We start from the raw sequence: 17,478 nt of genomic DNA, 5'->3' as shown, positions 1-17,478 counted from the left end.
ACAATATGAACTAATAAATACTCAGTTATATAGGAAAAATTCTAAGCATAATTACAATATTTTATACATAGTTTTATTACTGCATAGCAACTTTTAACTTTCAGTTTTTTCTAACAAATTACACAAAAAAATTCTATTTTAGAAAGTTGTGTATTATGCTTTGTATTTTTCAAGATAAAAAATTATCATCATTTAGGGTCATAATTATTATATGTATACATACAGCCAACTCCTTATATCCACATTGACTTAATTATGAGCACCTACAAAAACATTTTTTAGAAGTTAGTTTGAAGTATATTTCATTATGTCATTTTTTTTCTTGCTGATATGTATTATATACAGTATGTGTATCCTTGTTTTGGATACTCATTAATAAAAAATCACGGGAAAGATTCAAATGTAGTACTTTTACAAAATAATGTAAAAAAAAAAACTATTAAATAAGCAAATGAAAAGAGATCTATATCTACCTTAGAAATCTTTCATTTGAGTTGACTAAAATGGGATGGAAAGTTCCTGGGAGGTTATAAATAAAATAGTTTTAAGGTCCTGAAACGTGTAGGAAACAAGTGAGTAAGTTTCAATTTTTTTTTGAATTGGTCAAGCAACCATCGTTGGGTCACTTCAAATGGAGTGACCTTATGTAATTTTATGGATTTTACTTTTTTCATGTTATGTTGCCTTTTTTTATATTATGTACCGCATGTTTTATACATTGCAGCGTTCAGTATTTTTATATTTTTACACTGTTATCATCATTAAAGTTTGTTGATTGGATTAATTTTGCTACATTTTGGAAATGTAGATCTCCGGTTGTTAATCACAGATAATCAGAAGTTGGCTGTATGTGTATTACTATGTTTATTTATTTATTAAAATTGAACCTCTGCAGCAGGAGAATGCGAATGTCATAAGTGTGGTTATTTCAAATTAAAGTTAATTATAATATTTTATGTCAATCATACTAGGTTCAGCTGTATATTTTTTCAATCACAACAAGTTTTTTCATAAAAATAAGTGTGTGTGTGTGTGTGTGTGAATTGTATGGTAACAGGAAATGTGAAAACCATTCTGATTATGAATTTTTGTACTAAAAACTACTTAGCAGCAAATACATTGAAAAGGAAATTTGGATTAAAAGTAATGTAGATTATTACATATATAGAATTTAAATGAATATATAGCTTTTGAATTTTTCTATTTGAATGATTAATTTCTTTCTACTGCCTGCCTTTTTATTTTATTCACATTTAATGTTTTCAGAGTTTTCTGCTTTATCAGAAGCTTTAAAAGTGTTTAAATTAAATTAATGACATTTGAAATGTTATAACTATAGAGAGATATGTTGACCATCTTGGTCAGTGACATAAATTTTTTTTAATAATTTCAGAATTTATATACCATTATGTTATTATCTACATACCATATTATACAATTAACATACCTCTCTATAATTTTAAATTATGTTTTTATTTTAAAAAAACATCCAAATGATGCAGAAATCTCTGTGAAAGTACTAAACCGGATAGAAAACAAAAGTAATAAGTGGAAAAAATTAATTTTAATTTGTAACAAAAATTAATTTTAATTTATAACTGTATTTATTCTACTGGTATAATACAATTTGTCATATTCATTAACATTGATTTAAATATGTTTTTCAATATCTGCACCATTATGGAAAAAATGTAGAACTACATAAATTACATTATGTTACTATTAATTACATTAACGTTGTATTGCAGGTAATAACCACTGAAAGCATACTGAATTAAACGTAAATTTGATGATATTGTTGTACTGGCAGCTTTTTTATTAAGTGTATTCATTTGATGTACTTGAGATGGAACAGGTATTCTGTGGATACATTTCAGGGTTATCATAACTTGAATTTATTTATTTTTATCTAACAAATTTTTATGGTGTTACTGCAATTTGTGTTTAGTTAAAAAGTGAGTGGAAGAGTAGTGAATTATGCATGTATAATACATATATTATTTTTACACTATCATATTTTTTTTGTTGAAGGATAGGGACGATGGACTCTGTATTAAGTTTTAGGGTTAAGCTTGGAATAATGAAGCACAATACTTCTTTCTGCTCTGTGGAAAATTTCCTGTAATTTTTTTTTTTTTTTTGTATAAACACATGCCTTTATTAATTGTTATTATTATTTTAAATACATTTTTCTTTTTTATTGAGTAAAAGTTTTTGTCAGGTGTGTTAATCTTTTTAGAGCAATGAAAATTGTAAAAAACATTTCTTTACAAAATTTAATTCTTTTTTTATTAAAAAATTGTTTCATTGTTGTCAATCTAGTATGGTTGATTTGATGGAAGGTTTTCTTTCCTTCAGTTCTAGGTTATCCTTAGATGTCAAAATATTTACATCAGTAAGATGGTATTGTTATTTGTAGCTGTATAACTAACTGTTCCAGATGAATACACCTACATTTTGCTGAGCTTCATATGCTAATGCACAGAAATATGTAAAATTTGGTGAAGAAAGTAGTGGGAAAACATCACTTATATCTTTCCCCAGTACACCTGCTGTAGAATGTTTGTTTTTGAGCACGATCCTATCATCTTTGATGACTTATCTTATGTTAGCTCATGTTCAGGCATTAAAGTTAGGTACTTATATTCAGGCTTATATTGATTCCAGTGCTATATTATCACTGTAGTAGTTTAAGGTAAGGCTCGACTAATAAGTTTCTTTACTAACATATTTCCTAAAGCCAAAATTAAGCACAACAATATGACAACACTCAATACATAGTCAAGTGGTATAACATACTGCCACCAGTGCATATATTTTTTTCTTTTTTATAAATTTCTTTTGAACATTATAAACAAATTTAGTTTTCAACTTTCTCTTAAAACATTCCATTTCAAAAGCTTCTGTTATTTCCTTTTTGTTTTTCCTGTTGTCCTGTTTTACTGCTATAAAGGACAACATCCCACACAAATATATATGTTTTTAAATTTCTTTCTAATTCCTGTATTTATGTTTGATAATAATATTCTTCTTTTCTTTGTGAAAGTTCTCCTGACTTGCTTATCTGCTTTTGATATATTTCTTGTATTTTTTTTTAATTTCATTTTCTAAATAACAGAATGCTTTATAGTACAATTACACTATATTTTATTGAAATTTAACTCTTTAGCATTATTTTCCTCTGATTATTACATTGCTCTAAAAAATATTCTTTATACCCTTAAATCAACCAATAATCAAGTCTGCAAGGAATTTTCAGTAACACTAAAAACTCGATAATAAGTATATTTCCATTCTAAGTCTGTCAAATGGTATACCAAAATAAACACAAAATTTAGCAGATAATAATTAAAATATTGTAATGTTTATATATTTTTTATTGTTTTAAGTTCCTTTCCTTTGATACAATTATTAAGTGATGTTTTTATAAATTCTAATAATACCACGTTAAACAATTTTTCAATCATTATTATATTACTTAAACAAAAATACATATAAAAAAATTATGTCTAAAGATCTAAAACTACATTTTAAAAGTGTGAAAATAATCATTATTACCATCATTTTAAAAAAAAGTATTGCAATATTTTAAATGTTAAGAATACGTTTAAAAAAATTAAATTTATACAATTGTATTTTTAAAATACACTTAAAAAGATGCACAAACTGCTCAAAAACAATAAACCTAACCAAGAAAATGTCTAGTTTGTTTTTTACAGGAATTTAGAAGGGAAAAACAGATAAAAATTAACATGTTGTTCATAAAAATATACCTAGCATTACATAGAACTATTCTATGAGCAAGTAATTTGATCTTCATGATAAAAGTTTGACTAAAATTACTATATAATGTAATGTAGCAAATCCAATTTATTGATGATGTCAATAAATAGAGCAAGGAAGTTCTTACACAAATTGTCGGTTCACAGGTTAATTCATTTACTGTTTATTCAATATGAAAATTTAAAGCAGTGGATCTAATTCTCTATTATTTTTTAACTTGTCTTATTCATTTCTGAAATGGAGCTTATCATTTACTCTTAAATAATCTATAATGCAAAAATAATGGTAGTTTAAAAGCCAGTAAGTTCACTTCATTTTTAAATAGAAAAGTTTTCATTGAACTCTGAACATTAGTAACTCACTTTTATTGCAAATTTGATTATGATAAATTTGTATTGATTCATAAGTATTGCAATGAAACTATTATTCTTTTGTTTTCAGTAATTTGTAGATTTTAATAAGTTTTTTTATGAAGTTGTCTTTTTCTGTGAATGCTGATTTATATGAGGTGTGATCATAAAGTATCAGACTTTATTTTTTATTGGGATAATCATTTGTAGCATGGGAGATAGACCTTCATGGAATCTGACCTTGACTCGTATTGGTTGCATATGATTTATTGTTTTGCTGCCATTGTTGCTAGTTGCTGTTTAGCAGCCATGAAAATAAGATTTGTGAGTAATGCTTGTTCTGTTTTTGTTGATGTTCAAAATGACCAAATGAGTTGAGCAGAGAATCTGTATTAAATTTTATTAGAAACTTAGTGACACACTAGTAGAGACAATAAGGAAGATTCAGACAACTTTTGCTGATGAAGCTATGGGTATTACACAAATTAAAGAGTAGTATCACCATTTCCAAGGTGGCTGAATGTCTGTTGATAGTAACTAATGCTCTAGTAGGCACATCTTCTACCAGCAAATATCTTGAAAAACTTGAGCAAGCGTGACAGATGGTGATGAATGATCATCAAATAACATTAGAGTGCTTGAAGATGAAGTATGAATTTCATTTAGCTCAGTGGAATTGATTTTAATGGAAGATCTTGGGATGCAGTGCATAACAGCAAAATTTGACCCAAAACTTCTCGCACATGAATAAAAGGAAAACTGACTACAAGTTGTGCAAGACATGCTGGAGTACACAAATAGTAGTTCTGATTTTATGAAAAAAGAATAATAATCGGAGATGAAACAAGGATGTATGAGTATGACTGAGACAAAGGTGGCACAGTCATCCCACTGGAAAACTCCAAGTTCTCTGTGAAAAAGAAAGCCAGGCAATCACAAAGCAATGAGAGATCATGTAATATTTTTTTTTTATTATCAAGCCATTGTTCATGGTGAGTACACTCCTCAAGAACAAAATATCAATAAAGAATACTACACATAATTGTTCTTTGTCAGCCAAGAGGTGCTGTTTAATGCAAGAGACTACAGATTTGGTAAAATGGCAATTGAAAAATTTATCATGATGCTCCAGCCCATGCATCACAACTTATCCAGAGATTCTTGGCAAAACACAGGATTGAACAACTTCAGTAAGCTTCTTACTCACCAGAAACCTTTCCTTCGATTTTTTACTTTTTCCTAAGCTTAAAATTCTGCTTAAAGGAAAGAAATGTGAAGTCAGAGAAGAGATAAAAAATGTGACAAGCAGATTTATGGTGCTCACCAAAATGAATTTGAAAAATGCTTCTATCAATTAAAACATTGCTGAGACAAGTGTGATACATGACAAGGGGCGTACTTTGAAGTGACAAGTCTTGAACTAAATAGGTTATGTATTTTTGTTTTTTGAGCCAAGGTCAGGTGCTTTCTTTGATCACATCTCATATTAGTTATTGAAGTGGTCTTTCTTCAAGCAACTTTCTTTTACTGTAGAAACCATTTAGAATATAATATTTATTCTTTAGAATAGAAACCATTTAATAAAGAGCTAAAGTTTCCTTTAACATACTGTTTTAATTATTTATTTATTAATAATTGCATAGCTTTAGAGTTTAACATAGAATAACACAGAACAGTTCACAAATGGGTAAACTAAAACAGGTAAATTGTCACACATACACACTCTAATACTTAACACAATTTAATCTTAAGTGTACTAAAATATTTTTCTTATTACTAAGCTTATTTTCAAATGTATAAAATATTTTAAAATAAATATTTAACAGCAATTTAATAAAAAAATACAATTAATATATTCATGCTGATTACTATACATAATAAATGCCTGCTTTTTAACAATATTTAAAAATAATGTTTATAATTTACTTATTAATATACAATATATATAATTTTTTTTTTAATTCTAATAATTCATTAACATATTGACCACTGCATTAATATAATTTAATATTAAATGAAATATAAACCACCAAAATACAGTAAATAGATAAGTTAAACTTACCAAATTAATTTTAAGAATCGATTTCTACAGTATCTCACATATTCAGTTGTATTAAATTCTATAATTACATTAAAATAAATTTATTTTATAATTTGTCAAATTTGTTGAAATCTTTTTCTTTTTTAAAAATTTTGAGAATTATTATGAATCAATATGCAGATTCTGCTGTTCATTACTGGAATGATAGACATAATGAAAATCTTTTACAAATTATAAAATAAATATATTTTAAAGTAATTGTAGAATTTAATAATAACTGAAGACACAGGATCCGCGAAAATCAATTCTTGGAATTAGTATGATAAGTTTAACTTATCTGTTTACTTTTATTATTTTAAAAACAATTTTTTAACTCCACCAGATACAGTTTAAATAAAAGTTAAGAACACTCACCTATCTGTAATGCTTTCACAATATTTACTCCATCATCAGCAGACCAGTTTTTATAAACTACACGTAATTATAAATTAAAATATAAGATTAAAATTCAGTTAAAATTTGTTAAAAAACTTAAGTATGTATGTATTAATGTCATCTAAAACTTCTTATATCCACCACAGTGAATAGTAATTATCAAATTATAAATCATTATGTCTAGGCTACCAATTTAAATATTCTATTATCATATTCAATTTGTTAGTCTGTATTTATTTTTTATATTTACTAATATAATATTTCTTTAGTATATTGTCGCGTGTTCGTGACTCGATCAGGATATTGAGAGATTGACAATTGGAAATGTTTATATGATTACAATTTATTAGTTTAAGAACATAAATAAAATAAGAAAAATCATTAATAACAATGACAATTAGAATAATAGATGACAGTAAAAAAAAAATTACAATATTAATCAGTACAATAACAATAATGACAGTGGCAAACACTAATAATAATAAATGTCAGTAATAAACAAATAATAATCATAGTAATCACAACCACAGAAAAATAATAATAACAGACAGTGATTACATACAGAACAGAATTTAAAGTAATCGTCAGGATTTATTCACAGGTAGTTAAATAATGTAAAGCTGAATTCAGTCCCATTGACAAAAGACATTAGCATGACCGCTAGTCTTAACACTTTTAACCACTAGTCTTGTATTAAAAACAATATTACAATAGATAAGACAAGTATAAAGTTTTTTTATTGCAAATACCTTTGCTGTTCATTAATAAAACTACTCTAAAAATTTATGTATGAAATTTAGTACATTATCTCTTTCATTTATAGTGTAACAGTAACTCACCAAACCACTTCTTGTTTTTATGTATTGGAATTACTGATGACGTCACCTAATCACGTCGAACTTAATTAACTAGAAATTTACTCCTTCACTGCCCTCCTTATGGAATACTCTCTCACGGAATCTCCTCGTAGAATTGACTTTGCAGACTCACATCAAAACGTCTCGCTTAGACTGATACAAACTGGTCTTCCCCGAAGTATTTATACTCCTATCCTCTTTACCTGCCAGATCAAACCCAACTCGAAGTGTAAGAATAATCATCCACCCTCACATATTCCCATGAAATTCCAAACCTGGATCTGGTAACTCTTCTCACGGAATATTTCATTAGGTGTGTCAGTGGGTGGTATTGCAAAGGACAGTTGTTAAACAGACCTGTTACCTTTACTAAAAGGGTTTCTTTTAGCCCTTTCTGGGTTCATCTCATTATTATATTTTGTACTACTTTCTTCTTAATTGACAGGAATCTGTTACTCAGGTCCGTTATACCGATCTTGTTACAATATCAATTACTTTAATGACAGTAATTTTGTTTATTGCAATCTGTATTCAGCTACATTTGAAAATTTAATTTTTTTTTTTTTTTTTTTGTAATTATTATAATGGTTTTAAATCCTTTTTATGAAAGACCTGGTGGTTTTTCCTAATCACAATTTTTACTCTTGATTTTATAATGTAATTCTATTAAATACATTCTTAAGTTTTAAAAACATTTTAACTGAATTTTAACCATATATTTTTAACTACATATTTTAATTTATAAAAATTGGTCTGCTGATGATGGAGTAAAAACTCTGAAAGACCTACAGATAGTTGAGTGTTCTTATGTTTTATTTAAACTGTTTCTAGTGGAGTTAAATAATTGTTTATAAAATAATGTATTTGATGTAGTGGTGTATAATATTTGAAAAAATATATTTATGTTAATACATATATATATTTTACTCATGCAAATTGTTATTTACCATGACTAGTTTCATCTTATCTCCAAGGACATCTTTGATTAGACTGTTATCAGTTTGTACAAGGATTATTTTTTTTCAAGGTCCGATCGGTCACGAAATTAAAACCACAGTGAAAATAAAAAATTTTCTATTTGTAACAACTACTTACATGGTTACGCTATTTCTCTACATAGTCGCTACTCCGATTTAGACACTTGTCGTAATGTGGTACCAACTTTCTAATACCCTCGTCATAGAACGGAGCCGCCTGTGTTTTCAGCCATGTTTCTATGCTGGTCTGCAGCTCGATGTCTGTGCCAAAATGTTGTCCTCCTAGCCAGCGTTTCATGTGGGCAAAAAGGTGAAAATCAGATGGAGCCAAGTCTGGGCTGTATGGTGGGTGATCAAACACTTCGCAACGAAAACGCTGCAGGAGCTTCTTTGTTACAGCTGCAGTGTGAGGCCGAGCATTGTCATGGAGAAAAACAATGCCTGATGACAACATTCCTCTCCGCTTATTCTGAATTGCCCTTCGTAGACGTTGAAGAGTCACACAGTAATGGTCGTGCCACATTCCATGAATTCCACCAAGAGAACTCCATTCCGGTCCCAGAACACAGTAGCCATACATTTTCTGTTGGAGAAGGTTCGCTTGAACTTCTTTGGTTTACTGGGAAAATGATAATGCATCCACTGTTTGGATTGTTCTTTTGTTTCGAAATGGACCCATGTCTCGTCCCCTGTGACAATTTTGTTCAAAAAATCTTCTCCTTCATTGTGGTAGCGCTGGAGAAACTTGTGGAGAAAGGGGCGTCCATTCTCATTGTTGTGTGATGGTCGGACAGCATCTTGGGAACCCATCTCGCACACAGTTTGCGGTACTGAAGTCTCTAACTCACAATGGTGTAGAGAGCTGACCTTGAAATTTCAGGAAACGAATCACACAATGCAGAAATTGTGAACCGACGATTTTCTCGAATTGCCTCATCCAATCGTTCAACAAGATCATCGATTGACACTCGCTTCCTTCCCTGACCACCTGCATCATGAACATCTGTACATCCTGCTTTAAAGTTCCTGCACCATTGTCGCACTTTGCTGTCACTCATTGAAGTTTCACCGTACACATTACTTATTCGTCTATGAATTTCAGCTGCATTACACCCCTCAGCCTGAAGAAATCGAATTACCGCACGCACTTCACACTTGGGGGAGATGGTATTGTTGTAGACATGCTTACAGGCTATCTGTGTGTTTAGAACTGAATGAAGTGACACGGCGTGATTGAAGGCCATACTAGAGACGCTGCGCAACATATATGTGCAAAGTTTCATCTGATTTTTGCGCAGGTTTTTATTTCGCGACCGATCGGACCTTGAAAAAAGTAACCCTTGTATATTGCAATATTCTTCTATTATTTATTGACTTGATGATGTTGTGTTATGTCTATTTTTTATGTGCTAGTTTAAGGGTTGGGTGCGTGTGTGGTGGGTTAGTAAAATAATGTTGTTCTATATTTATGTTGTTTAAAATGTAATTTTTAAATGGTTGTATCTGCTTTTTTTTAATTTTCAGAGTTCGATGTATGTTGCTGAGTATATGTGCTACTGTATTTTATTTGTATTTAAGAATATGATTTTTCTAAATAGAATGTTTATAATAGACTTTGTTCTGTCATTGTATTTTCTTTATCTCTTGTATTACAATTAATTTCATATATTCTATTTCGATTAAGTTAATTTTTTTAATTTTATATAATATTCGAAAAATAACTCAACCACCAGAACAAAGTAACAGAAAACCTAAAAAAAACTAATACCAATAGTTGACTTACCCAGGATCCTGCATCATCATTCAGTACACAATTGTGTAATTACATCAAACAAATAAAAAAATAAAAATTTCAAAATTTATAAAATATAACATTAACAACCACAAAATTTGTAATAACAGCAACTCCACTGCCATTGCTGGAATGATTGCAAATAAGAAGATATCTTGAATAAGAAGCTACCTATATCTTGTAACAAATTGCTTGCCCCCTCCATACTGTAAAGAACCACCTAATATTAGCCTCAGGCTTTCTTAAATAAGACTTTTGCCAAGCCAAAGGATTTTAGTGTTTGGAAGTTTCCCAACTTAATTGAAAACTGTTGAGCCAGAAACATTGTGAAAGTTTATTGTTAATTACCTTTGTTTTCTAAATTTTTAATTTTTTATTTGTTTGATGTAATTATAGAATTATGTACAGACTGATGATGTGGGATCCCATGAAAGTCGACTATTAGTTTTTTTTTTTTTAGGTTTTCTGTTACTATGTTTTGGTGGTTGAGTTGTTCTTTTTTTTAATTTAATTAACACAGTGATCAATATGTTAGTGAATTATTAGAATTTTCAAAAAAATATATATATATATTTATATATATAGCTATATAATATACAACTTATTCAACCACTCCCCAAAGTACATAATTAAAAAACATTCTTACCTTACTTTTTTTTTTAGTAATTTTAGAAAGATTTTACATATATAAATATAAACATAAATTCAGCCTAATGAATCTGCAAACAGAATTTGATGGGAACATTTTTATAAATATTATTTAAGTTGTTAATAAATTGATAAGGAATTTAAAAAAAATTAGTTAATCAGTACAGTACTGTATTAAAATATAGAAAGCATGTTAAAGAAAATTTTAATATAACGTTTATAATTTAAAAAAAAAAAATTTTTTTTATTGACTGAACAAATATTTGTTCTATAAATTTTAACATATCATGTTATCTATTTTGTAAATGTAAAAAAAGTAAAATTAAAAAAAAACAAAAAACATTACTGAAGATGGCTTATGCCTGAAAGCGCTTTAATGAAAAAAAAGGAAGGTAAGAATGTTCTTTAATTCTGTACTTTGTGGAGTGGCTGAATAAGTTTTATATTATATAAATAGCTAGATTTTACGTACAGAGAAGATACGGATTGCAAAAATTTAATTTAAATAAATTAATATATATATATATATATATATATATATATGAGGTGTGTGAGAAAAGTAATGAGATTGGTAACACTGCAAGCGATCTGGCAATGCTGTGTCTACCAGTCTGTGCTAGACCGACTGGAATTTAGAGCAACGTTGTGCAATCAAGTTTTGTGTTAAACTTGGGGAATCTATGAGTGTGACCTTTGAAAAGTTGAAACAGGCGTATTGGGAATATTGCTTATCAAGAGCACAAGTTTTCTGCTGGTATAAGTCATTTTTAGAAGGCCGAGAACACGTTGAAGATCAACCTCGCTCAGGGAGACCTTCAACTTCAAAATCTGATGAAAACATTGAGCGTGTGAGGGTTCTTGTAAGATCAGACCGTCGTTTAATTGAAATTAAATGGTTTTTATCAGTGAGTTTGTGAACTTCATCCCATACAACGTAATAGTTTCACACCATCTGTAACATTTCAGAGATTAGAATCTTTCAGTAAAGTGAAAGGAAGAATGTTGGTGTACCAAAACTGTATTTAATGATCAGATTTTTATAGATCACTAAAGTTGAAATATGCATGGTTTAGTTGTCACCCAGTTGTCAGGGTGCAGTTGCTAGGATAGATAATAGCATGCTGATGGCATTTAGTAAGGGCAGTTGTATAAAAGGCTAGACTGAGTTGCAGCATGATTATTAAATAGTAATACTCTCCTTGTATATAAGTCTCTTTTCATTTCATTAAATGCCTGATCAGTTACCTAAACTTTGAAACAAATTATTAATAAGTTTTTGTAATTTTATCGAAACTAAGAAATGGGATGGTTTGTAGTATTACTCTTATGATTTTTAAATATGTTTTCTTTTCTTTTAGATTTTGGTTTATCCTTAAACATCCAAAATTAAATGAAGATAGACTATTTTGTACTGATACAAACTCATTACCTGGTTGTTCTTCTACTGAACAAAAAGAGTGTGAAGAAGTACCATTACATACTACAAATGATTCATTTATTGAAAAGCTTATGTACATTCCTCAACTGCTTCGATTCATGATACCAATTGGATTAGTGTATTTTTTTGAATACTTCATCAATCAAGGACTGGTAATTGTTTGATGCTTCAGTACTAATGTTAATTATATTGTTGTATTAATATGTAATCCGCTGAATTTTAACGCATGTTAGATATTATAAGGTTAAACAAATTAATTTGTTAACTTTTATCATTTATCGAACACTTCATTTTAAATATAATTAAATAGTAATAACAATCAATGTCTTTTATTTGAAGAAGAAAGATATAAACTTCAGAGGTCATGAATTTGATTACCTGACAATCTGTAAATGTATCTTATTGAACTTTGTAATTTGCATTGTTTGTAAACAATGCTTTACTGCTTGCAATTTTTTGCCTAGCTTCTTTAATTTCAATGCATTCTAAATGAATGTTATCATATACTTTTTATTATTATTAAATATTTATTTTATTTGTGTTAATTTTTTTTAATAATGAATAGCAAAAATTTCAGATAATTCTGAATAAGAGAATTCATGTGAAGTTTACAATTTTTGTGACAAGGAACAAACTTTTGTTCCTTCTTTTTGAAGTTTTAGTAACTTTCATTATTTGTTTGTAGTAGGTTTAAGAATTTCATTTCATTGTACACTGTCAAGTTTACTAATGAGAAAAGATGCAATTTTTGTGAGTTCCTCAAGTTGACAGAAAATTAAAACTTGGTGGAAATAGAATCTTTCCAATTAAAACTTCATAATAATAAGTATTTCCTATTGTTAATTAAAATACAACTTTTTTTAATAAGAGTTATGTCTTGTTATAGCCATATATTAAAAACTGCATGTTTTTTATTGCTTAGGAAAAGCCATTTAAAATAAATTAATATTTAGGTTAATTAATGACTTTTTGTCTGTAAATACAAGCAGATTCATTTTAATTCTTTTATATGAATTTCATTGGTACAACAGGCACCAAAAGGAAGTAGATGATTTGATTCAAAATGACTGTTAAAAAACTTTAGGAGATGTGTGTGTCATGTTTGATAGTCCATAGAGCCAATAATTCTGCAATATGATAATGTTTGGCCACACATCTATCACATGCATCCTGTAAGGATTTTATGAAGTTGGAATTTAAACCTCTTCCATAGTCATCAGATTTGACGTCCTGTGATTTTCACTTCTTTTCACAATTAAAGAGGGTTATTAAAGGTACTAATTACATCACAGATGATGAACTGAATGGGGGAGTGAGGTAGGGGTCAAGGAAAGACTGCCAGCATTCTTAAGTGACTGAATGAGAAAACTGGTTCATCATTGAGAGAAATGTGTAGTTGGTGACTACATGGAAAAATATATGTAAGTCTTTGTAATGAACCATATTTGTTTCATTTGACTATCTTTTTTCATTTGGAAGGTACGAGTGATTGTGCATTACATTTCAACCAACCTTTGTACTATTTATTTCTTTGATTGCATTATCAACATACATGGTATGTGGTCATTTTTATAAAATTTACCCGCTTGCCTCAGTTAAAAATTCATAAAATTATCTTTATTTACATTTATTGTTAATTTTTTGTCAAAAAACATGGGTAATAATTGTAAAACATGCACTGTTTTACATGTAAACCTTGTTATTTAATACAAGTAGTTCACATGGAAAAAATATTCTGTGACATAATAATTTTGTTATAATGTACATATAAGTTGATGCAAGTTTTGTTATAAGATAGCATAAGTTCAAATTTTGGTATAAGTTTTGTTATAAGATTCTGCTTGTGAATTATTTTGGATATTTTTAGTTTGAACTTGTGTACTTCAGAAACGTACGGTTATCACATTCTGAACAGTATAGATGGTATCAAGTATTATACCAGATCGGTGTGTTCTTCTCACGCTCTTCAATTCGACTCATTAAGATTAATCATCTGTGGTTACTCAGCGTACTTCAGGTTTGTTTATTACAAATTGATTGTTGTTTTACAATATACTAGCTGTTTGGGGCTTTCTACCAAGCTTGCTTCACTCACCATTACCGCCGTGCCAGGGGCCCCCTGGACATCCCGCATAGTTCATTTTGGTTGCCATTCCGTCTAGACAGAGGGCTTTGCCCCTTGCACCCCACAGTTACTCTCATAGTTGTGAGAATAGTTCTAATAAATAGCAATTAAAGTATTCAGGATTTATAGAAACTAAATTATAAAAGACAGAATAGTAGTAACTCTGGAAACTAAAGTACATACACCTTTTGACAATGAAAAATTCATAACTTATTTCTTTTCCATTGTGACAGAAATATAATAATGATGTAAAAGGATTAATATTTTTTTCTTATGAATATCTTTAATTCACAACTTTACCCCAACAGGGGCTAGGGCCACAGTCTATGGCTTAAAACCTTCCTTGGGATAACACAAATGTATCTTGCAAATTTGAAAGAAATTGGTAGGTTGGTTCTCATGTGATGTGAGAACAAACAGACAGACAAACTTTCGGCTTTATATATAAGATATGCATCTTAGGTATCCTTTAAATTTAATAACATATTAACATATCTGCTGCTGTGTCCCCAAATCTGTAGCTACAAATCTTGGGTGTTTCTCATTCCTTTATTAGTTAAAGTAAGTTCTGAATGCTTGTTTTGTTATAATGTAGCACTCAGAAGGATCCAGTGTTTAACAAAATACAGTTCATTTGAGATATTAAGGTAGTTTCCCTACAAATCTTTTAATTACAGTGAAAAAAATTGATATTTTTCAGTCAGATGAGAACTTCATTATTTTTATTATTATTATTGTTATTATTATTTAATAGTAATAATTTAATTCATATCTGTTTATTTCATGTTAGAACTGTATTTATACTGTATTAGTAATAGTAATAATAACCATATTACTAATATTTTTACAGTAGTACTGTAATACTGCTGTATTACTAACTACTACTGTAGTAATAACTGTATTATACGGTTAGAATTTGTATGTCCTGTTGCATGCTAATGTATAATATATTATAACTTGATATAGGCTTCTAATATTAGGTCTGGTATAGATGAAAATGAATGTATCATATTGTATTCTTTGCAAATTTATACCTGTGTATGCTTTATTTTGAAAAGTATGGTCATACCTTTTTTTATTTTTTTTTTTTTAAATGAGTTTTTAAATAGAAATCCTTTCCTGATTCTTAGGTCAAGGAAGTATTTGTACATATTGTAATTATGAGGAAATAGATAAAGGTCTATTTATATGTATTCAAATAAAGACATTATTTACTGAAATTTAGTATACTTTTAAACTGTATTTTATAGATTAAAAAAATACTTGTGAAACAGTAATATTTTTTAAGACATAATGCCACATAGAAGAAGTAATACCTCATATCTATTCATACAGATATTAAAAAAATATTAAAAGTAAATTAACATAAGTAGTATTGCAGCTAATTCATTGCATAACATTATTAATCCGATCAACATTAGTTAATTTAAAATAAATTAAAATTTGTATATAAAAAGAAATTACTTTCTTCAATTTTCATATTTGAATATCAAACGTGTATGACAGCTTCAAAGTAATTGACGTTTCCAAAACTGATTATAAGCGTGGTAGCCTAGGCCCTCTTACTTTCTGTGAGTGTAGATACTCATCCACAGGTAAAAACAGTTGTCAGTTTAATTAAAAAGCAAATTCTTAAATATATTGCCACACGAAAAATATTGGGTAGTTTATTTTTGAAGTGGTGGCTGCTGTAAATTGGAGTCCTCTCTAGAAATGCTATGCAGTATGTGGGATGCATCAGTGCCATAATGATGCAACTCACCAATTTCGCTCAAAAAATTTTGAGAGATTTCTATAAACATTAAGAACTGTTAAAAAAAAAATATATATATATATACACAAGGCAAAGGTAGTATATGGTATTTACTGATAATTCTCCTACATGATGAACAACCCTATGAATCATTAATTGCTCTTCTTATTATTCTTTATTGGAGTCAGAAAACAGAGTTTTTCCAAAAAGTAACTCTATGACAAAATGAAGGAAACATAGGTCTATGTAACATCCACAGAACTGAAGTGATAAAATTACGTAATAAGCTTTGTTAAGTTTGCTCCTCAAATACTTTATGTAATCTGAACATGTTAAAGACTCATCAACAGCAGGTTCTTGGAACTTTTCTACATCCAACAGCAACTCCGTATACTGATACAAAGTCATTTTCTATCAATTGAAAGTGTTAAAAATCATAAGTTTTGAAACTATTGCTAATCACATTTTGGATTCTTCCATTTTTTTGTTTTATATATATATATATATATATATATATATATATATTGTTATATTTTTGAATTTTCTATGTGAAGTGACATGAGATAACTTTTTAAAAAAAGCATCAGAAAGGGTAAATTAGTAGATTCTGTTTCAAAATGATGTGCATGTTTGTGACCTACAAGGTCTGTTCAGAAAATAATCGAGCATTTTTAATTACACTACAATGGAGATATTTAGTGACGTGCAGTTGGCAGCATTGTGTTCCGCATGACCTCCTCTGTAACCACATTTTCTTGGATTGTTGATACCTTGTTTAGTTTTCATGTTATTGTTATTTGAGTACCACGTGTTTAAGTGTTAGTAGCAATTTTTGTAATGTGTAATTTTTGGGAGCAGTGATACAACATAAAATTTTGCATGAAACTGGGGAAAACTTTCACAGAAACATTTCAACTTTTGAAACAAGCTTATGGAAATGATACTCTGGGTCATACACAATGTCACAAATGGTTTTCATAATTTAAAAGTGGTTATCTGTCAAATTGAGAATAACTCGACCAGGAAGGCCTTCTATCTGATGACATTCAGATTCAGAAAATCAGCGATCTGATGCATGCAGATTGTTGATTGACTTTCAGAGTACTTGCAGAGAAGATTAATATCTCAGTTGGATCATGCCATGACATTTTGACTGAAAAATTGAACATACATCAAATTGCAACAAAGTTTGTTCCTTGTTTGATGACTGAACAGTTGAAAGAATACCGAGTGAGTATTTGTTGGCAACTTCTTGAACAAGCTGATGACGATGAAATGT

General features: G+C 28.9%; 1 protein-coding gene across 9 annotated transcripts in view; it reads left to right on the top strand.

Annotated features, from left to right (window-relative positions):
- The window catches only part of Cln3 (CLN3 lysosomal/endosomal transmembrane protein, battenin), a 104,937-nt gene that overhangs the window by 65,820 nt on the left and 21,639 nt on the right, over positions 1 to 17,478 (top strand). For all 9 annotated transcript variants that reach the window (XR_012756125.1, XM_075363385.1, XM_075363386.1 and 6 more), the window contains 2 exons: positions 12,242 to 12,473; positions 14,189 to 14,338. Coding sequence is in view for 8 of the 9 variants with exons in the window: in XM_075363385.1 (XP_075219500.1) it covers positions 12,242 to 12,473; positions 14,189 to 14,338 (382 nt within the window). In the remaining variant the exon portion in view is untranslated. The remainder of the gene's footprint in view (positions 1 to 12,241; positions 12,474 to 14,188; positions 14,339 to 17,478) is intronic.

The sequence above is a fragment of the Lycorma delicatula genome, chromosome 4, assembly GCF_047948215.1.
Source record: "Lycorma delicatula isolate Av1 chromosome 4, ASM4794821v1, whole genome shotgun sequence".
Taxonomy (NCBI): Eukaryota; Metazoa; Arthropoda; class Insecta; order Hemiptera; family Fulgoridae; genus Lycorma; species Lycorma delicatula.
Note: the sequence above shows the minus strand (reverse complement) of the source record. Positions and strands in the feature narration are given on the sequence as shown.